Genomic DNA, 23,838 nt, shown 5'->3' with positions numbered 1-23,838 from the left:
TGCCAGGAACTCAGCAAGCAGTATCAGGTCTCTGAAGATTGATTGCGTGGCTCTAGAGATCATTGATGAGACTCTAGTGACCGTCACGGTGCTGTGGGGATGGGAACTGCTGCAGGGGTCCCATCACCAGCTTACCTCTAGACAAGACCACCACCCACATTACCAATGGGAGGTCCTAGGATCTCTCTTCATAAGGTGTCAGTGTCACCGGCAAGGTAACAATGTACATGACTGCTTGAAACGCCTCGGGCGTAGACGGCACTGTCAGATGTCGGACACTCCTACTGCTCCCAGGGAGACAGGTCCTGGGAAATGCGTGGCAGTCTGCTGGGTGAGGCTGCTGCCTCACCAAGTTCTGGAGAAGACAAGCATCCCAGCATGGGTCTCAGCTTGTCTCCCATCTTTCCCTTGTGCGACACTGGGAAGCACCCTCTTCCTGCATGCTTCTTACGTCTCTTAGCAGGCACTGGAGACTGGGATGAGTGCCGTGAGGAGGTCGGTGGTGAAGGGGAATGCCTTACTGATGTTGATGTACTTGGCGCTAAGTGACTCCACCAGAAGTGCTCCAAGTCTGCTGTCCCACTCTTTCTTAATACGCTGTTTTAACCCTTTACAGATCCTGCATGTCACATATGTGGGTCTCTCCAAAGCACTTCAGCAGCTCTGGTGGGGATCACTGACAGGCACGGGCTTCTTGCAGAGCTTGACACCCAAAGGACCTGGGCATGCACTATCCCTGAGCTAAGTCCCTCAGGGGACTGACTATAACTTACACTGAAGTAACTATATACACTAAAATCACTGCTGAAAACAGATACGAAAGACCACTGATATGGACACAAATCAGACATTAGGAATGGCAATATACAAAAACCTGTAGGAGAGCACTTCAACCTCCCTGGCCACACTATAGCAGACCTTAAGGTGGCCATCCTGCAGCAAAAAAAACTTCAGGACCAGACTTCAGAGAGAAACTGCTGAGCTTCAGTTCATCTGCAAATTTGACACCATCAGCTCAGGATTGAACAAAGACTGTGAATGGCTTGCTAATTACAGAACCAGTTTCTCCTCTCTTGGTTTTCACACCTCAACTGCTAGAACAGGGCCTCATCCTCCCTGATTGAACTGACCTCATTATCTGTAGCTTGCTTGCTAGCATATATATACCTGCCCCTGGATATTTCCATTACATGCATCTGAGGAAGTGGGTATTCACCCATGAAAGCTCATGCTCCAAAACATCTGTTAGTCTATAAGGTGCCACAGGATTCTTTGCTGCTTTTACAGATCCAGACTAACACGGCTACCCCTCTGATACTTGACACCACTGATATGGACGTTCCAGCACCATCACTGGCCGTAAAGAAGGAACGGGGGGGGGGGGGGGAGAAGGGGAGGAGACAGGCCGGCGGTGCCCTTTATATTGGAGCATATGCACTCAACTTTAGAGGGCGCTAGAGCCGGCCCGACAGATACCACTGGGGGAAAAACTTCCAGCACTAGTGTATGTGGCAAGCACACACATCTGACATGGAATGGACATGTGGAAACACTTGAAGAAGAATACTTACTACTGAGTGTATATTCCTACTGAAATCAACAGAACTACGCACACAACAAAGCGCTGTACTCAGAAGTGTCTGCAGGACCACATTCTTATGAATTTGTCATTAGATTCAGTAGTAATAGTAAATAAGAGAGACAAGGTGGATGAGGTAATTTCTTTTATTGGACCAAATTCTGTCAAGCTTACGCAGAACTCTTCTTCAGGTCTGGGAAATGCACTTAGGCCTTGTTTACACTAGAGAGTTTTGTTGACAGAAGCTGACAATCAAAAACTGGTATAATTACAACGCTTGTGCATGTTCATACTAAGCTCCCTCTGTTGGCAGAGCGCATCCACAGCTGGTGTTCTAGCATTGCCAGTGAGAGCAATGAACTATGGATAGCTATCCCATTGTGGTACTCGCCACATTTTGCAGCTAGAATTTGTGGGAAGATGGAGTGGATCGCAGTGAATCATGCGTATAGGCTCAATGTCCCATGATGCTGTTCTTTCTGTCCCAGCATTCCCTGGGCTTCTGACTGCATTTCGTGGCATTTTTCAATGGCCTCTGTTTACTGCGCGCCCACCATCTCTGTCTGAAAGGATGGATCCCACACTGCTCTCTACTGTTGTGGTTACTGTTATGAACACATTGCGGATGGTCATGCAGTATATCATGAGGAAGGCTACATTTTAGTCACGCAAAAAGAACAGGAGTACTTGTGGCACCTTAGAGACTAACAAATTTATTTGAGCAAATTTGTTAGTCTCTAAGGTGCCACAAGTACTCTTTTTCTTTTTGTGGATACAGACTAACACGGCTGCTACTCTGAAACCTACTCTGAAACCTGTCATTTTAGTCACTGCTATTTTTAGTAAAAATCATGGACAGGTCATGGGCAGAAAACAAAAATTCATGGCCCATGACCTGTCCATGACTTGCGGAGGGCGTGACCTGGGATCTCTGCTGGTGCTGGGAGGGAGGGGAGAGGCCGCAGGAAGAAGAGGACTGGCAGGCTCCCGGCCCAGCTCCTCGTGTTTCCCCGGAAGCAGCAACATGTCCCTCCCTCAACTCTTAGCTCTGCGTACTGTCCCCACTCCAAGCGCCAGCTCTGCAGCTCCCATTAGCCAGGAATCACGGCCAATGGGAGCTGTGAGGGCAGTGCCTGCGGGCAGAGGCAGTGCATGGGCCTAGGAGCTGAGGGAGGGACACGTTGCCACTTCTGGGGAGCCCCCCGAGGGAAGAGCCACTCAGAGCCCTCACCCCCTCCCACGCCCTCTCCCCAACTCCTGCTGCTGGAGGGGAGGGCCACAGTGGCACAAGACTGCCCCAGCAGCGGCTGGCCCATGGGTTGCCCAAGCTGCTCAAGCGGTCCCCAGGGCAGCCGCACTGACCGCAGCACAAGTCGCAGAGGTCCCAGAAAGTCCCAGAATCTGTGACTTCAATGACCTCTGTGACAAACTCTCAGCCTTAATCACGAACTCTGAACAGGAATTAGAATGGCCTGACTTGCTGTGTGCTATGGAAAGAAACAACACCAGATTACTTTTGGCATTCATGGAGCAACTGAACATGGTGGACCATGGCTTTTGGGCTCAGGAAACAAGCACTGACTGGTGAGGTGGCATCATTATTCAGGTCTGGGATGATGATCAGTGGCTGCAAAACTTTTGGATGTGGAAAGCCACCTTCCAGGAACTGTGTGTGGAGCTTGCCCCAGCACTGCAGCACCAGGACACCAAAATGAGAACTGCCCTCTCAGTGGTGATCGCTGTGTAGAAGCTGGCGACTCCAGACTGCTACCACTTGGTCGCAAATCAGTTTGGAGTCAGGAAGTCAACTGTTGGGGCTGCATTAACCGAAGTGTGAAGGCCCATTTACGGCATCCTGCTATGAAGCACTGTGACTCTGGCAACGTGCATGAAATATTGGATGGCTTTCCAGCAATGAGATTCCCTAACTGTGGCAGGGCAATAGATGGCAAGCATTTTCCAATTTTGGCCCTGGATCCATCTTGCAATGGATATCACTAGAAAGGGTACTTCTCTATGGTATTTCAGGTACTTATGGATCATTGTGAGGGTTTCACTGACATCAATAGGGTGGTCTGGAAAGGTGCATAACACATGCATCTTGAGAAACACTGGCCTTGGGACTGATTCTACTGTCTGCCATCTCCAGCCCTTCCAAAGTATCCACGGGGCTCTTAGCAGAGGAGGTGGGATAGCCCCCTAGGATGGCATCCAGCCCTTTACAAAAGTGGCAGGACTTCAGCGTAGAACCAGAGCAACGGTTTGCCTCCCTTGCCTTCTGGAATGCCTGCCTTAGCTCCTTTATATTCGCACAGCACTGCTGCACGTCCCACTAACAGCCCTTCTCCAACAAGCCACGCAAAACCTGACTATAGATATCTAAGTTCCTACAGCCGGAGCAGAGATGGGACTGCACAGCCTCCTCTCTCCACAGTGCCAGCAGATGCAACAACTCAGATGTGCTCCAAGCAGGAGAGTTTGCTGCAAGGAGCTGCCATGGTCAGCTGGGAAGATGTATAGTTGACAATAGTGCTTCTGTTTATTGTTAATTATGCCTCTCCAGACTTGAACTTGAGAACCAACCCCCCAACAGCAGCAGAGCATCTATGCACAATAAGAAAACGGCTGAGACAGACCAAGGAAGAAACATTCCAGCTCGTGCTGCAGCATTCAGACAGAAAACATTGAACGCAAGAAGTGGAGGGAAAGCAAAAAGCAGGAAAGACAAGAGAAGGATTCTTACAACAGAGATGCCACAGAGAAGCTGATTAAAGTTCTGGAGCATCAAACCCACATGCTCCACACTCTCATAACACTACAGACTGCGCAGATGTGCAGCACATTCAGAACTCTTTCCCATGCACTCCCTCTATGCATTCCTTTCCGCTTTCTGGCACATTGCGCTTTCCTCTATACTCTACCCTGCAGACAGCTTTTCAAATGAAAACTGGACCTATACTATGAAAATCAGCACCCTTGGTGCTGTCTACCCCACTGAGAGAGAGGTGTTGTGGTTTATTTGGCAATAAAAGCAAAAAGTTTTTTTTAATTATAAGCACTCTATTTGTTCACACAAAAGGTATGATACCTCATGGCACCTGCAAATCAACAGGCACTTTTATTAGTTCCTTACACTGAATCCTAGGCCTTAATCACAAGTGCTTCCTAGCATACTAAATGTAATTAACCATTGCAGTTCCCAGCACAGCAACAAACATTACTGGTTTTCATCTTCAAAGTGTTGCCTCAAGGCATCCCTGATACTTATTGTCCCAAGTTGAGCCCCTCTAATAGCAATAGCTCAAAAATCAGTAGTCAGGCCTTCTGCCTCAGCAGTCTACCCCTGAATAAACTGTTCACCCTTCCCTTCACAAATATTATGCAGCACACAACGTGCGGCTATAACCATGGGGAATATTTTCCTCACTCAGGTCTAACCTGCCATATAGGCTTCGCCAGCAAGCCTTTAATAGGCCAAACACACATCCAACAGTCACTCTGCACCTACTCAACCTGTTATTGAACCACTCCTTACTGCTATATAGGTTTTCTGTGTACTGCTTCATGAGCCATGGCATTAAGAGGAACGCTGGGTCCCCCAGGGCATTTCGACTTCCTCTGTGGTAGTTTTCTGGTCTGGAAAGAAAGTCCCTGCTTGCAGCTTTCTGTACACGCCAGTGTTCCTAAAGATTTGTGCATTATGCACCTTTCCGGAGCAACCCATGTTCATGTCAGTGAAACGACTACAGTGATCCACAAGCACCTGCAAAACCATGGAGAAGAACCTCTTCCGACTGATGTACTTGGTCGCAAGGTGGTAAGGTGCCAGAATTGGAATAGGCATGCCATCTATCACCTCTCTGCAGTTAGGCAAACCCATTTCTGCAAAGCCATCCATAATTTTATGCACATTACCAAGAGTCATTGTCTTTCGCAGCAGGATGCAATTAATGGCCTTACACACTTGCAGTACCACAGCCCCAGTGGTCGACTTCCCCACTCCAAACTGGTTCACGACCGACCAGTAGCAGTCTGGAGTCACCAGCTTCCACGCTGCCATCCCCATGCGCTTCTCCACCAAAAAGGGAGCTCTCATTCAGGAGTCCTTGAGCCACGGGATGAGGAGAGCTCAGCACACAGTTCCAGGAAGGTGGCTTTCCGTATCCGAAACGTATGCAGCCACTGCTAGTCATCCCAGACTTGCAAAATGATGTGATGCCACCACTGTGTGCTAGTGTCCCGAGCCCAAAAGCAATGTTCCACTGTGTTCAACTCCTCCGTGAAAGCCAACAATCTAATGTTGCTGCTTTCCATGTCGGACATCACGTCAGGCAACTGTGACTGCCGCTGCATTTGTAACTTCAAGAATAACTCCACTGCCACTCGCCATGTGCTAGGCAGAGCAAGCAGAGCAATGGAGAGCAGTGGGGGATCCATTCCTGCAGACAGATGTGACAGGGAAAGCAGAAAACAAGGGACGTTGAAAAATGCCACAAACTGAAGACAGCAGCACATGGAATGCTGGGACGGAAAGAAGTGCATCACGGGGAATAGAGCCCAGGCCCATGATGCGCCACAATTCCCTCTGCCTTCCCACAGTGGTACCCACAGTGCATTGCTCTCATTGGCAATGCAAGTGCTGAAGTGTGAACATGCTATTTCGCCAGTGGAAGACAATGTGAACACACAACAGCAGTTTTCTTCAAGCGCTTTTTTTTAAATCAGCGACTAAGCTCTCAGCGAAAAAACTCTGCCAGTGTAGACACAGCCTTCCAGTGTCATTGCTAAATACACAGTGGAACAGATTGTTTAAGGTAAGGACTTAACAGATATATCAAGGGACCATTCAAACTGAAGTGCCCCATTAACATCCCTCCAGTTTTAGGAGGGAAAGGAAGCAGGAGAGGCAGCTTCCTTCTCCCCCTCACTCCCCGGACTGGAGAGAGTGTTCACAGGCCACTTCACCTTGAAAGGTCCCTTGAAATATTTGTTAAGTACTTACACCTTAAACAATCTGTTTCACCTTGTATCTGGCAGTGAAACTAAGTACATTTCCCAGACCTGAAGAAGAGCTCTGTGTAAGCTTGAAAACTTGTCTCTCTTACCAACAGAAGCTGGACCAATAAAAAGATATTATATCACCCCTCATGTCTCTCTAGTAACGTGGGACCGACACAGCTACACCACCACATATAGTAATAGTAAATTAACTGTTGGAGAATCATGATGGTTTCCCATTGATAAGATATCCCTCCAACATGGTTCTCCTCTGAGAACTGCTCCTATATTGGTGCCAAATCCTTAGCTGTGTTGTATTTATCGACTGTAAAAAAATGTCTTCCTACACTTTTATTTCAATAGAGCATGGTACCAAACGTATGAACAACATTGAAATTCTAAAAAACAGTATTAGTCTTGTCAACAAAAGCATTATTGCCTGCTCATATTCCAAGGTAGTGCATGTGTTAAAAATAACTTGCTTGATACATAACCAGGCTTAAAGAATACTTGTGCTTAGAAACTTAAAATTCTTGTGAGAAAAGTATAATCTCCATGGTATGAACATAATAGTTTATAAAATACATTACTCCCAAATGTTAAAATTAGAGAGATTCTGGTCACATATTGTTTTATATGCCCTGACTCTTTGTGTCCTGTACATTGTTGTCATTTTCCTGCTATATCAACAACATACAGACACAAGTAGCACACTGCACTCTAAGAAGCAATTACAAATACTAAATACAAACACTACATTAATACAATTTATTGTGGACATTTTACATGCACATTAATAAAATCAAAGTTATGCTTCCCACATAATCTAGAAGTCCATCCCTTTATACAGTAAAATAGAAAATACTACATCTGTATGTAGTGGTAACAATTGGACCTTGGAGTGTTTGCCACATGGCTGAGTTATGACTGCTGTGCGAATCACAAATGATTTTCTTAACTATAGTGTAGTCATTTGGCCAGCGGCCAGCAACTCCTGAGTTCTATCCCAGCTCTCCCACTACAACCCCAGGCTCCTTCTCTTAGTCTATTCCCCCAGCTCTTCCCCCCTCTGCACTTGATACAGGTCACTTTCTCCTCCTTACTACCTGAACCCATCAGGGGGGCACAGAGAGCATAGGAGAGAGAGTCTCCCTAGTCTCACTTCAAGTGCCTGAAACTAGCTTGGCCCACAGCAGCCCAAAGTTTCAGTTGCAGGGAAAGTCCTCCTTAGTTTCCTGCACTCCCAGGCTGAAACACATCCAGTGTAGATGGGACTTTGCGAGTTTTTAGCTGAGAAGCTCTAGCAGGTCTCCAGGGGGAAGGGGAGAGAGATAGCTCAGTGGTTTGAGCACTGGCCTGCTAAACCCAGGGTTTTGTGAGTTCAATCCTTGAGGGGGCCATTTGGGGAACTGCGGCAAAAATCTGGGGATTGGCCCTGCTTTGAGCAAGGGGTTGGACTAGATGACCTCCTGAGGTCCCTTCCAACCCTAATATATGTGAGGAATGCAATTTTTAAAAACTCTTATAACCTGGTACATTTTCACAGGATGGCATAAGGCATGTCCTTGACACAAAGGCCAATCTCCTGCCAAATTTCAAATCCTGGCTCAAAAGTATGGGGGCTCCAGAGTGTCTCAAACATGGTTTCCAATTTATTTTTCCCTATGAACACATATACTGTATTTTTCCTTACTTCTTTTTCAGAAACCACTGAACCTTTCTGGCTGAAATTTTCTTTAAAAAGGAGACAGTACATAAAATTTGGCCCAAACAATTAATATTTGGCAAACTTAAGAAAATGAAAACCGGATCTCATAACTGGAAGTGTCTCACAACTTTAATAACAGGCCCCACCTATAACAAAAACACCCACCCACTGTGCACTAACACTTACACTTAACAGAACAAAGTCATTTAAAAAATAATCAGCTGTGAAGAGAAGCTGTCACATAAAATGTGAAGTATTGTAACGTGCTTTGGTGCATTCTGTTTACATAATAACAAAAATTTGTTTTCTTATTTTAAAAGGAGAGTTTTTCCATAGAATTTGTGAAAAAAAGAAAACACATTATTGTCAGTGATAGATAAAAAAAGACAACTGTGAGCAGTTCTGGTTTCTATTCCTAGCTCTACCACTGACTTACTGTGTGTTGGGGGCAAGTCACCACTTCTCCATGCCTCATTTGTAAATCAGAGCTAATACTTTTCTACTTCACAGGTGTTTTGTGAAGGATTGTTCATTAGAATTTTATTAGCATTTGAGATTCTCAACGGGGGGCATTATTAAAAGAGTCCTGTGAAATGCAAACAATGCATACCTACTTACTAAAATGCTTTGAGGTTTTGAAATGAAAGTGCTAAGTACCACTATTATTTCATAAGCTCAGATCTAAATATTCAGACATGAGAAAAATGGACACTGCTTTCTAAATGGGAATATGCAGTCTATTCTAAAAGTGGTAGTATTATCCAAGCACCAATGGTGGAGAAGTATTCACTGGTAAGATAGATACAGTTTCCAGAACAACCCAAGGTTGGTTTTTCACTGAAGACAAAAAAATGTTCAATTGCATGGTAGCTTAGTTAGCTACTATAATGCATTTTAGTCTGTCACCATTAAAATTTCTGGCGACTACATAAATATAAATTATTTTAAAAGAGGTGCAGAACACCTAAACCATTACAATAACTGTTGTTTCTACCTTTCCCTCTTTTCAATCCATTTCTCTTACTTTCTCTCTCTCTCTCCCCACTCTCTCACACACACACTCCTGCTTTTGCTTGCATAGACTGTTCCACACTCTCCACGGCAAGGATTGTATCCAATTCTACATTTTTCTACTATGACTAATTGGCAGTCCGATGAATAGCACATGTAAACTGCACCATCAGTTAACAGACCTGGATAGGATTTAGTTGCAATCTTGTACAAGATTAAGCTGATATTTGATAGAAATGCTAAAAGAATCAGAGCTTGGCTTCTTCCAGGCTTAGCTTTTGCAAGGATATTAGGTAGCAAAAGAGACTCGCTGATATAAAGATGAGGATGAGGAGGCCTTTATGTAGACTATTAAAGCACACTTGCATATTATTTCTTCTGAATGTTCTAACAGTAAACGTGGAATTATCAAAGCTAAAACCCTGGGTCTGAATAAATGAAAGTGCAGCTGCCGGAGGTAGCAGAGAGAAATTTAAAAAGAAAGCCATCTTATTTCCTAAATTTGGCCTGTGTATGCAAGATACATCAAGCAAAACATGAGACTGAAGCAGACGTGAAAAAAATGAATGCAAATATTTGATTACTGTGTTAAATTCTGAGTTCATACTTATCTTCTCCATAAATTTATTCACATGTAAGTGTTCACTACACATTCAAAATGCAGTCCAGTCTACTATAGATGAACATAATCAACCTAACATACACAGGGGTCAGTTCAAGCTATTTGAACAACCAAGGCTGCAGTTGCAGCAGGAGACCAAATCCCGGTAGCCCCATCTTGTAAATCAAAGGTAACAGTTTGGCTGCATTGTATATCTCTTGAATTGGAACAGATCTCAGGCTGTTTTCGAAAGTATACATGGCTTGGATGGAATGTATCTTAACATGACCTAGAAGCTGAAAGCCTGCCAAGAAGCAATAAAATAAAAAACAACCCACCCCCCAAAAAAGGAAAAAAAAAGTCAGCCATGGTTGTTTCAAAGCCTTCTGATCCAAGGTCAAAAGCAATAGAGCACCATGGACATTTTAGGAGCGTTAGTCCACTCCAGATACAATGCAAGGGACCTTTTATTTATTATTTTTTATTGCTTTATTGTTATTTCACATTATTTCTGCCCAGGAGTGTCTGCTGATGTATGAAATACATGGATTAAAACCACAACCTTCCTAGTAAAAAAATTAAAGGATACTGGTATCCTCCCAGGATGAAAGTTAGGAAGGAAATATTCTCCTGTCTTCCTCTTTAGTCTCAGTCAAAAGGAGGAGTGCACCTGAAGAGTCTTCTAGCTTGTCAGAGTAGTCTAGGTAACAGGAAAGGTTGTCTCTATCATCTCCTGTTTCCAAGGGTTGACATATCTCTCTCCTGAACAGGCTGCAGTCATGTGTAAGTACTCCTGCTGGATGGCAGTCTCCCTCTGACTCTCAGAAATTGGTTATCAGGAAATGGAGGTTGTTGGATTTTTGTTTCTTCTATTGTTTTTGGCTTTTAATTTGGCCAAAGGGCTAAGCTAAACTAAATCCAAAAAACCAAAGCTATTCCTCACTCCATGAGTCCAGGGATCCACTAATTTTCCTTTCCCCTCCACTCCCTCAGAATGTTTGAAAATGCTGAAGAGAGAGGTAGGAGAGAGTGCACATGCACTATAAAGGGCACTGCTTAGAGAAGGTTCTACTGTTAGGCAACACCAGGCAATGCATTACCCATAAGTGGCAATATGCAAAGCCACTTGACAAACTGTATTACCAATAATATTCACATGTATTGGGAGCCCTGCCTGCCAAATGCCTGAATCATTCCAGCTCTAGATTTTTCATTTTCATGAGCACTAAATAAAATCAAACCAAATAAAACAAATTCATTTCACAGAAGGCTTAGCAATGTGGAGTTTATACATTTAATACAATTCATAGTAGTCTCTCCGCTTATCAGAGTTTACTAAATAGTCTAGGTCATCAAAAAGTTTGCTTCAATTCTTAGAACTCTATTCTCTTACTAATGGACTTAGAGTGAAAGTTTTAAGCTTTCTGTAACAATCCCCAGGTATTCTGCTGTCTTCTGCTCCACTCAACTTAAAAAAAAAACCAAATAATTTAAGAAGACTTCTTATTAAAATGAAACAGGGTCAAGACATGACCTCTGATGCAGCCATTTTTGTAACATTTGTTGTAGATTCATCTTAACCTACCCAATGATTCAATGTGCAAGAATCCTCAGGTGGCACAGGACTGGCACAGTGTTTCCAACACAACCTAGCCAGTGCAAGTTAGAGAAGACCAGAGATTGCTTTAAATTACACCTAGAGACAGAATCAGGGAGTTGTAAAGACTCTTATGTTCCTATCCTCTTGACTTGTTCTGAGTCAGAAGAGGTACTCCTGGGGACCTGATCCACAGCCTCTCCACAACTGAAGCTGCAACAAGGTTCCTCTGTCCACTTTAGTGAGGCACTAACTTTAGGCTGACTCTACAGTCTAAAACACTAAATCAAAAGACTGATTTGGAACTTCATATGGCTCAGAAGCTTAGAATTTTGTAGCTATAGAGTTTCTACCTGGCTGTGTGACGGAAGCAGATTCAAGAGTGGGAAGCCCCTCAGTGTTCCCCCACAGAATGAAGATTAGGGAGGAAAGACATCATTGGATAATTTCAACTAGCAGCTCAAGCCAAAGGTTCTTACTAAGCACTGTGCTTATCTGGCACCAGGCACTGAACAGGGGAAGTAATGCAGGAAAGTTCCTTATCAAGGACACACATGCGATGGATGGATGGACATGGGAGAAAAATGATGAGAATAAAGATCCTAGTGGTTCTCTTCACCAGGGAAGGGGTGAGAGGCATGTATGAAATTCCAGCATTTCTATTCCAAAACCGATGTAGGAAGTGTAGTTACAATCTTCGTGGCTCCTATGGCAAGATTTGGGGCAAAGGGAGTGTTATTCTAGCAGTATGAACTGTGCTTATAAGAATTCAACTTGTGCTGTCATCCCACATGCAGGAAAAAAAATGAAACCTGAGAGTATATTTGTGGTGACTACAGATGTGCACTACAGAAGTCTACTTCACCACATCAAATTAAGTAAATCATGACAACCTGTGGCTAAATAAAAAGTTTTATATAAATGCTAAATCTTAAAATTATGGTTTTTATTAAGTCTGATAGTGCTTCATGATTAAGTGTAATTAGTATCCTTCTATAAAGGATTTAATTTTTTAATCCTTGATATAAGAACACATTCACATAAGTTTAACCTGAGAAGCTAACAATATTTTTGTATTTTCATTTTGAAAGATTCTGCTCAGCAAAAAACTTAATTTTGCTAGAATATTCCAAGCCTATAATTCATTTTCCCCCTTTGAAGTATTTACCAGGACATGGCAATTCAATAAGCTAAAACAGATGTGATCAAATCACTGATTATTGTCCTGTTTGGCAAATGAATGTGTTTTACTCAAGTGTAAAAATGTAAAACTTTTGACTACTTAAAATACATACTGCTCCGTTAGTAAACTTATTGAAAGAACTGATTTAGGATTACAATACTCTATTTAACACGCTTGCTTCATGATTCAGTATTGTCAAGCTAGGAATTTAACACATTTTTTCATCAGATTACATATAAATCAGACAAACTAAAAAAAAGGGGAAGCTTACTTAATCTTTCAATGCATGAATTTTTAAAACACTGAGACATTTGCTTATGTAAGATGACTCAATTATTACTACCATCAGATCATTAACTTTGCTATCGAAGAATTAGATCTCATCCATTAAACCGAACTACCAAATTACGAGAATGGGTGTTGCATAAACAGTGTATTTATTGACTTTTGCTAGCTGCAAATCCAATAATCTTACATCAACACATACCTCTTCCATCTCTCCTGAAGAAACAGGATTATCCTCGTATGTAGGGAAATGGCAACCCGCTTTGCAACTGCAAAACCTGTTAATTTCTTCATGTTGCTCCACTATTCTGCAGTTTATTTTGGAATTTTCCATATCCCTCATACCTAGTGATTCTTTCATACTGCACTCTAAGCAGGGATTTTGGTTTCCAACTGGCAACATTCCAGCTGATTCTTCCTGGGAATCCAGTGATGTTTGTGCACTCTTCTCCATTCCAGACTTCTTTAATCTGGGAAGGAATTTTCCCGATTCAAGCTCTAACTTTCCATAGTAATGCCCTTCTTTTTCTGCATCTTCCTCTAGTGGTTTGAGATCTGCTTGTGGATCTTCAAACACGTCTACTTGGGAAGGGGCTGGAATACTTCCTTCATCTTTTTCTGACTCAAATTCTGACTCACTTCCACCCCCTGGAGAAAGCTCAGATGCAGAAATTGGGCGAAAGTGAGTCCTTGGAGAAATCCGTATAGCCCTGTACTGCGTCCTGTCAACCCCACATATCCTGGGATGCAAAACTTCACTGTCTGAATCAGAGCACAGAATTGATTTGGGTTTAAAACTTGGGCTGAAAGATGCAATTCCTTCTGATTCGAATGAACACTCTACATGAAGAACTTGTGAAAATGGATTGTTCAGGTCAAAGGAAGAGAATGAATATTCAAGTCCAGGTTCTTCAACTTGAAAGTTACCACAAGCTCCCAGTAAGTCTTCATGGAAGATAAAAGAAAACCCCTTATTCAATCCATTATCTCCATTCTTCGATTGCTCATTCTGTTCAAATGACACAAATGGCCTCCATAATTGCCTGTGACCAGGAGCAAAGCTGTTTCCTGGTGTCATGAAGACATCTGTACCAGCTATTGTCACTACATCAGAAGCTGCACACTGTAATAAGCTTCCTTTTGTGTGACTAGGGGGCACTAGTGCCCATTCTCCATCACTATTAAATGTTTTGAGCTCCCCATATACACCACCAAGTATAAATGAGTTTTCTTTATCCTGGTTTATGTCCCAAGGTTTTGATGGCGTAGTATAATCACCACCATCTATTTCTGATAAATCATTTGCAACAAATGCTCTCTTCTCCAAGTTCTCTTTTTGACCTTCCCAAAGATGATACTCTGATCTCTGCACTGCCTTATTAGGTTCCTGGAGGGTTTCAACTTTTGCTTCAGTATCTAAACAGCAACAGTAGTTATTTACATCAGTTGAAAACAATTCATTTTCTATTCCTTCTATCTCTACCATTGCTGCAGAATTTCTGTCTGTCATATTTGTCCAAATGTCTTTAATAACCCCTGAGCTATAGCCATCTCCATGTGGGCTGCTTTCACTAGACACTTGTGTTGTTTCATAATCTTTACCTTCTCCTTTTTGTTCTAGCTGAATACCACAGACAGATTCTAGTTTAGATTTTTTTTTGAAAACCGAAGTGGGTATTTCTCCTAAAGTTCTAGCTTGTTGCTGGCAGGTTTCTTCTTGAAAAAAATCTAGAATTTCTTCATCTACGTAACTTGAAGACACCCTAGGAACTACATAATTTATATCTTCTGCATTAAATTGTGTGGATTCTTCAAATGGAATATTTAAAGTTTCATTGTCTGAACGTGTTTCTTCCGAGTGTGACCAGGGACTACAAGTTCTTGTTGAAAGACTGGAACAGTGTTCATTTTCATCAAAGGCACTATTTTTGGTCCATATTAGCAATCTAGACTGTGTCTTTCCAAGCATATTAGCACTGCTACTAGAATCTGCATTTTCATTTCCCAAATTGAGTGTTTCAAAAGAAAATGGTAAAACAGAATTTCTGCATTGCACTTCAAACACTGAAAAACAAGAGTTTATGCCAGACCCTTCATTAATATCCGAAAAGAGCTCTTGATTGCCAGCAAGCATGTGTGAATTAAGCATTGTGCTGTCTAAGATAGGAGAATCTGCTCCAAAACTTTCTCCATCTGCATCACCAGAGCTAGAAGATGAACAGCACTCCCAAAATTGAGCTAAATTACTAAGGTCTTGCAAGAACCACCCTTCAGCACCAACAGAGCTGGTTGAATCTGTCCATATTGCACTTTCCCCTTGCAACTCCATTCCATCTAACACTATGCAACATTCTGCCTCAAAATCAGATTTCTCTTTACTTTTCTGTCGAATCATATTCAAAATCCGACTTTCTCCTTGCATTTTATCTGAGGCACCAGGATCCAACATGGATTGATCAATATCCACTTCATAGAAGTGTGTTAGTTCTGACAGATGAACATCATCCAAATATTTGTCGTCCTCTGGTTGAGAACATATTGAGGTCCCAGTGAGGTCAATATCCTCATTTAGAACTGCAGGCATTTCTACAAAGTGACCATCAATAAAAGTACCTGCTGCGAGGTATGTTTTATGAATATTATTGTTGCTAATACAAAGACCATGCACTGATTCAGACAATTCTTCTACAGCCTCTGATGTTATATCACACGTATCTTGCCTGTTGCGGTACGTAGTCTCAAGCTTACTTTTTCTGCTCAGAGGAACAAAGTATTCTGCAATCGGCTCAGTATACCACAAGGGTTCTTCTTTATATTCCTTTTCGTTTCTGCTGTTTAAATACAGATCTTTTCCATCATTACTGCCAGTTTCTTTCCTTCCAATTTCTTTTAATGGCCTTTTACCCCTTTTACACAGCTGTTTGATCGATCCACTGCTGCTGCTACTTCCACTATAGATTTTTCTTTCAGTCTTTTCACCAGTCTTCACTGAAAGCCTGCTTTGCCCATTACGCCCCTTTTTATTTCGAACCTCCCTTGTTTTATGTCTTACTTTAATACATTTCACTGATGCTTTTAATTCACCTTGATTACCACTTGAACTTGAGCCTGCTTCACTGGAACCAGACGACCAGGAGCGAGGACGTATCTTTCCCTCAGACTTATGTCGGACTTGCTTTTTATATAAAGCAGGCTTATCTTCAACAGTGCCATTACTGAACTTGTTCTCTCTCTCAGTTTTACTTTTTTTCTGCTGGGTTCTTTCATGTACAGTGGCAGACACTTTGTTACTTCTCTCTTTAGTTACTTCACTTTCACTATTGCAGTCCTTTGGAGAGGATGTATCGGTGCTAGTTGGTGGAGCATTGGATGAAGATGAGGAGCTAGAGTAAGAGCAAACTTTGGATTTATTCCATACAGTCATAATTTCTTGCAGGCAAATTGGCTTCTCAGAAAGAGGAGGAAATGCTTCATAATACCTGAAAGAAAAAGAAAAAGAAAAAAGAGATATTTAAATTCAGTTTTTCGAACTTCTACAGGCACTTTTGAAATACTTAAATTTCCAATTTTGCCTTTTTTCACATTCTTTTACTTCCATAATCACTAGAATATTCTACAACCGAAGAGATCCCAAATACCAAGCACAATTTAGTGTATTTGAATTATGATATAACAGAAAATCACCTAAAAGTGTGCACAGAATTATATTTAGATAATTATATTTTAAAAAACCCACAATATATATAATCCTGAAAGCTGCTGAGCATCCTCAATTCCTACTGAAGCCAATGGGAGCGGAGGATGTTCAAAACCATGAAGGTTCAGGTATAAAGTTATCAGATGACATAGCTTTTCACTAGGAATTTTTAACTTAACTGTTTGGAATTTATGATTTTCCTATTAAAACTGCATTATTCAATGCCCTATAGAAGCTCTAAAGCCAATCTATCAATTGTCAAATGACTTACATATATGCAACACGAGAAAGTTCTTACATCAGCAACAACCAAATTGTAAGCACCTGGAGGATAATAGGGTTATATAGAATAGGCAGCATGGCTTTGTCAAGAACAAATCATGTCAAGCCAAATTAATTTCCTCCTTTGACAGGATTACTGATCTAGTGGATAGGCAGGAAGCAGTAGATGTGATATACCTTGATTTTAGTAAGGCTTTTGACAAAGTTCCATATGACGTTCTCATAAGTTAACTAGGGAAATGCGGTCTAGATGAAATTACTATAAGATGTGTGCAAAACTGATTGAGAGACCATATGCAACGAGTGGTTGTCAAGCTGGGAGGGTGAATCCAGTAGGGTTTTGTAGGGGGTCAGTCCTGGGTCCAGTACTATTCAATATTTTAATTAAAATGACTTGTATAATGGAGTAGAGAGTACGTTTATAAAATTTGCAAAAGATAAACTGGGAGGGGTTGCAAGCACTTTGGAGGACAGATTTAAAATTCAAAATGATGTTGATGAATTAGGAGAATTAGTCTGAATTCAAGATGATGAAATTCAATAAAGAGAAGCGCAAAGTACTTCACTTAGGAAGAAAAATTCAAATGCACAACTATAAAATGAGGGAATAACTGTCTAGGAGATAGTACTGATGAAAAGGATCTGGTGTTATAGTGGACCACAAACTAAATATCATGTGATGCAGCTGCAAAACAGACTGATGTGATTCTGGGGTGTATTAACAGGAGTGTTGTATGTAAGACACAGCAGGTAACAGTCTTGTTCTATTTGGCATTCATGAGGCTCCAGCTGGAGTACCGTGTCCAAATCCGGGGACCAAAAATTAGGAAGAATGTGGACAAACTGGGAAGAATCCAGAGGAGAGCAACAAAAATGATGCAAGGTTTAGAAAACCTGTCCTATGAGCAAAGGTGGAAAAACCTATATTTAGTCTTGAGAAAGGAAGACTGAGAGGGGACCGGATAACAGTCTTCCAGTACGTTAAGGGCTGTTATAAAGAGGATGATGATCAATTGTTCTTTATGTCCAGTGAAGATGGGACAAGAAATAATGGGCTTAATCTGCATCAAGGGAGATTAGGTTAGCTATTGGGAAAATCTTTATAAGGGTAATTAAGCACTGGAATAGGCTTCCAAGGGAGGTCATGGATTCCCCATCACTGGCAGCTTTTACAAACAAGTTAGACAAACACCTTTATGGGATGGTCTCGGTTTACTTGGTCCTGCCACAGCGCAGGGGGCTGGACTTGATGACTTCTCGAGGTCCCTTCCAGCCCTACAATTCTATGATTCTATAGTTTGATATATCTAAATTTTTTAAAAGAAAAGCAAATTATGACTAATACATGATACTTATTTGCATTAACCAGTGAGAAGTTTTAAATATACGTTCTAGTAACCCCAAACTCTGGGAACATTTGTATAAACTGCTTGTTATAGCCACTGTGACAAGCTTTTCAAATATATTTTTCATTTGAGTCAAGCCATGAAAACAGCCTACTTGAATACTACTTTAAAATCAGGGTCCTAAGCATATGCGACCTGAGATTCTCTGGCATGCACATCACAAGTAGGAACACCATGATCCCTATATGTTTTTAGAATTATTATGTTATATATCATTTAGATCAACTGTAAAGTTATGGGATCCAGTCTTAAAAGCCCCTGTAATGAAGGCACATTTCTCAATCCACCTCCATGCCCCACCCCTACATTTCAAAAATAGCCTCTATCATAAATAGATGATTAAGGGTTAATGTCTCTTTTACCTGTAAAGGGTTAAGAAGCTCAGTAAACCTGGCTGACACCTGACTAGAGGACCAATAGGGGGACAAGATACTTTCAAATCTTGGTGGAGGGAAGTCTTTGTTTGTGCTTTTTGTTTTGCTCGTTGTTCGCTCTAGGGACTGAGAGGACGGGACATCATTCCAGGCTCTCCAAATCTTTCTGAATCACTCTCTCATGTTTCAAAATTGTAAGTAATAGTCAGACAAGGCGGATTAGTCTTATGTTTGTTTTCTCAACTTGTAAAGGTTTCTTTTGCTGGAAGGATTTTTACCTCTGTGTGCTGTAACTTTGAATCTAAGGCCAGGCGGGGGGTCCCTCTGGTCTATATAAATCTGAGTACCCTGTAAAGCATTTTCCATCCTGATTTTACAGAGATAATTTTTACCTTTTCTTTCTTTAATTAAAAGCTTTCTTTTTAAGAACCTGATTGATTTTTCCTTCTTTTAACAGCCAAGGGATTGGGTCTGAACTCACCAGGGATGGGGGGGGGGGGGGGAGGAAGAGGGGGATGGTTAATTCCTCTTTGTTTTAAGATCCAAGGAGTTTGGATCTGTGTGAAGCCTCTCAAGGCAACCTAGGGAGGGGAAAGTCTGGGGGAAAAGGAGGGGGATGGTTAATTTCTCCTTCTTTTAAAATCCAAGGGGTTTGGATCTGTGTTCTCCAGGGAAGGTTTTGGGGGAACAGAAAAAGTGTGCCAGACACTAAATTCTGGCTGATGGCAGCGTACCAGACCTAAGCTAGTAATTAATCTTAGAAGTGTTCATGCAGGTCCCCACTTCTTGTACTCTAAAGATCAAAGTGGGGAAAAAACCTTGACAGCCTCTCACTAACAAACCATGTAACACACATATGATCTGCTTAGATAAGTTTGTACTTCTTTGTACAGAATGCTAAACTGTCTCCTTTAAATCTGTGAAGTTTAAATTAACATGCAGGGGTCTGGACTAGATGACCTCTCGAGGTCCCTTCCAGTTCTATGATTGTATGCTTCTATGATAATAACAAGCACTGCTACCTCAGCTTTATCTACACTAGGGCTTGCACTAGTTGCAATTTTTTTGGTTAAGTTTCACGAATGCAGGCGAGTCTCAAATACACTATTTTCCTTAACTTTACATGATTTCTGAGATTGATATTCAAGATATCTGTACAGGGAAACTTTTCTCCCCCCCAATGACTACCCATTCAAAAAAAGTTTACAATTCTACGAGATCTGTGAATTGACACAATTATCAGTGTAATAAGTGTAATGCTGTAATAAGCAGTGTTGGGGTCACTTATCTGAACATTAAACTCACTGTGTAAGTTCCTTTGAATATTATTTTGAACATTAAGGTATGATAATTTTCTCTCTTTTTTTAAAAAAAAGATATTGTCAACTTAATGACACTTCTGTCTGACATTTTACCTGTTGCTATATCAGGTAACTAACTGAAAGGTTGCTTATAATTCTTCAATTGAAAGAAAGTCAAAATCATACTTCTTTCCCCAAAGAAGTCAAAAGCAAAACTCCCATTGTTTTCAGCGGTAGCAACACTTTGTTTACAGTTGACTTCACACTTTCCCCTTTTTGTATGGAAGATAACACTATCTTAAAAAATATAATACCATAATTATACCACCACAAATCTGGAATGGGGACAAAAAGGTTGGAATAGTAACTGAAACTACTTTTAGCACTTTATGTTGTCTAGCTGACACAGTTCCCTTAATAAAAATTGGAAAAATTTAAATAAATAGAACACTACAGTTTAAAAATTTAATTCCACAAGTGTCAACAAAAATAAAGTTGGCCTTGCGGCAAATATATAAGGTGTCAAACACCTAGAACACAGAACACTGCATGTGCAAAAGGGGACTGTAGGAATAACTTTAAATTTCCTTTCATTAAACATTTTACTTTTTAACCACTGTATTTAGAAGTTTCAAGTTAAAAGAAACATACATTTCCACTTGATCCTTTGCTGTGGGAGATAAATCAGCCTCAGGAGACAAAGAACCCTCTAACTTTTTGTTAATCTTCTCCTCTGTTATGAAACAAAATGCCAGAAAGTTATACCTTAGTTTTACAGAGAAATTCAGAAAGTTATTAAATATAAACTAAAAGTATCTAACAAAAACACAGGATATACACCAGTAGTTAAACATTTACAATAATATACGGTAACCTGTTACTACTTAGCAATAAAAACAATTTCATGTACAGAAATTGTTATAAAGTGTAACCCAAGACTCAGAGTTTCTAAAATAATCTAATTAAGTCCCATTAATTTTACCAAAGATGACCAGGATGCAACTGTGGGCTACATTATGCCCTAGCTACACTCTTTTCCAATTCAGCATTTTACTGTACTTAGTTTGTCAGTGTCCTTAACCTCTATTGGAAATTCTACATGTAAAATAGAAGACTAGTTGTCCATTTATTTAACACGTAATCACTATTGGTTTTGGCATCTAACTGCTCATGTATTCCAGTGGGAAAAAATTAAACTCTAGAGCAATTAGTGTAATTCTTTTTGTGGCAGGCGGGAGAAATGCAGAGTGGGGATTTCAGTTGCAAGGGCTGTGTATAATATAGGATTATGAATTTTCCTATGAAAATATACAAGATATAAAAATGCAGTTGATGTACATACTTATCTTTTTTTACTCATAGCAAAATTCATGGTTTTATATAATCAACAACACATAGGCAGCTCGAGGGTGTCACTGAAAAGCAACCCAAAGAACTCACTGTGAATGTTGAGTGTGTGCTCCTTTTTATGGTTAAAGAGTTATATTTATCCTGGGTGCTCACTGTGACACACAGATGTTCTTATAAACACTGAAATCCAAAGAGCATGACATAACATCTGAAATTATGTTTAGAACAGTTAGATTTATTTCTTCTGAAAGACTGGAGCAAAAGAAAGTAACAGTTTAAGATGTGAACTAGGGTTGCATATTTAAGTATAGAAAAGAACTATCAAAAAGGGAAAAAATATTTACTTGATTTTAACTTTGTTTTTGGTTTTTTAAAAGGGTGTCTGTTTAGAAGTATTGCCACAACAGCCTTTTGGCTGTACAATGGAACAAGGCTACTAAAATTCAACTTTCTTGGTTTGTTTTATTCTGATTTTCAGCAAAAGAGGGATAGCTCAGTAGGGGGGAGGGATAGCTCAGTGGTTTGAGCATTGGCCTGCTAAACCCAGGGTTGAGAATTCAACCCTTGAGGGGGCCGCTTAGGGATCTGGGGCAAAATCAGTACTTGGTCTTGCTAGTGAAGGCAGGGGGCTGGACTTGATGACCTTTCAAGGTCCCTTCCAGCTCTAGAAGATACGTATATCTCCGTTTATATTTATATATTATATATATTTAAGAATGAAATATTTATTAATTTTTATTTATTTCTATTTTTCATGAGTGTGCAAGACACTTGATTTTCACTTGACTGAATGTGTACTGCTGTTGAATTGTCAAAATATGCTGCCTTATGGTTAGATGAATGTTCAGCTACTATGAACTCAGTTGTAGAGTCTACAACCAATGTTTTATGTAAAGCAGTATGAAGTCATTCCAAATAATATGTGAATATTACAGGACTGCAGAACTTTAGTATAAATGAAGTTTAAGCATTTTAAAGTCTTAGCAAGAGAGGTTTATGGAGAGAAAATAGTGCAGTAGTAGCATTTTGAGAAGCAAAAGTGCAAGAATAGCACTGTGAGGTTCCACTTTTACAGTCTCAATTTAGATATCAAATGTAAGTAAATGATTCTTCCCCTCAGACCTGGCGAGTCCCATTTACAGCCTCAGTTACATTCAATGTAGTCTTTAAATTATGACCTGATACCTGAGCAAGCTCACTTCATGTTAGTGGGTTTTCACAGATATATCTGATTGTTTCATAACTGTAATTTAGTAATCTATTCTTAGTAAATGAGTGGCAATGTACAAAAAGGAACAGAATCCAGCTCACAATCTCCTGTCTTTGTTGAGGCTGCAATGTGACCAGGAATAAAAATTCACCCAAGCAAGCAGAAGTTATGACTGAACACACACACAAAAGCATATCTGTTCATAAAGGAAGTGCCATTTAAAGATAGCCATTCTTCAGGTAAAAACATATTGATACAAGATTATTCATTTTATTTTCCAACTGTTTGCCTTGTTTAAAGGGAGGAGAGTAATGGGACCACAACATCTCAACCAGAAAACCCCCAAATGGTATACTTTACAAATGTGCTCTTTGGCCTCAAAAGACTCAGTATACTTCTCACCTTGCTTACTCTGAAGGTCTTTTAGTCTGGAGCAAAGCTCCTCCACTAAAGTTTCAATCCCAGAGCTCTGTACAACAACAAAAAAAAAAAAAACAGAAGTGCAAATTACTAAAAAAATATAAAAAAGAATATGTATACCAAATTATGAATGCAGTATAAATATTCAAGAGACAAAGTAGATGAGGTAATCTCTCTTATTGGAACAACTTCTGTTGGTGGAAAAGACAAGCTTGCAAGCTTCACAGAGCTCTTCCTCAGGTCTGAGGAAAGTAATCAGAATGTTCAAGTTGAATACAACGTCATACAAAAAATTCAGCATAAGGGGTTCACACATGCTGTAGGATATCACTTAACTTTAAGTGGGCAATCAAGAGATAGCAGGCAGTACAGTGTTTTACAAAATTGTTGTGATGAGCCGCAAAACCAATATCTCTGTTATGTCTATGGTTTTTAGTGTCCAGCAGAACTATGAATTTAAGTTCCCAGGCTCAGCTTCTGAAGATGTTGTGCAGGTTTCTTTTGAGGAAGAGGAGTGAGGTCAGATACAGAGTGCTTGCTCTGTGAAAACTGTTCACCCATGGCGTTTTTGTACATCATTTTTCTATGAGAGTTCACTTGAGAATGTAGTAATTGTCTGGTTTCACCCACAGTTGTTCTTATTGCATTTAGCGCACTGGATGAGGTACACCACATGCTATGACAGGCATGTGTAGAACCCACGGCTCTTCAAAGGTGTTATATTGGGGGTCTTGATCATCATAATAGTGGAGATAGGCCTGCAGGTTTTTCATCTGTTCTGGCAAGGTCTGGTGCCATTTTGAGTTGGTATGTCCTAGTCTATGGGGAGCCTGCTT

General features: G+C 40.8%; 1 protein-coding gene across 3 annotated transcripts in view; it reads right to left on the bottom strand.

The window, feature by feature from the left end:
• Positions 1-23,838, bottom strand: part of KIAA0232 (KIAA0232 ortholog) — a 120,000-nt gene that overhangs the window by 13,693 nt on the left and 82,469 nt on the right. For all 3 annotated transcript variants that reach the window (XM_050947348.1, XM_050947349.1, XM_050947350.1), the window contains 3 exons: positions 22,985-23,051; positions 20,674-20,755; positions 13,165-16,441 (listed from right to left, as the gene is read on the bottom strand). In XM_050947348.1, the coding sequence (XP_050803305.1) occupies positions 13,165-16,441; positions 20,674-20,755; positions 22,985-23,051 (3,426 nt within the window). The remainder of the gene's footprint in view (positions 1-13,164; positions 16,442-20,673; positions 20,756-22,984; positions 23,052-23,838) is intronic.

This window comes from Gopherus flavomarginatus, chromosome 3 (assembly GCF_025201925.1).
Source record: "Gopherus flavomarginatus isolate rGopFla2 chromosome 3, rGopFla2.mat.asm, whole genome shotgun sequence".
NCBI lineage: Eukaryota > Metazoa > Chordata > Testudines > Testudinidae > Gopherus > Gopherus flavomarginatus.
This window is presented reverse-complemented; position numbering and strand designations above follow the sequence as displayed.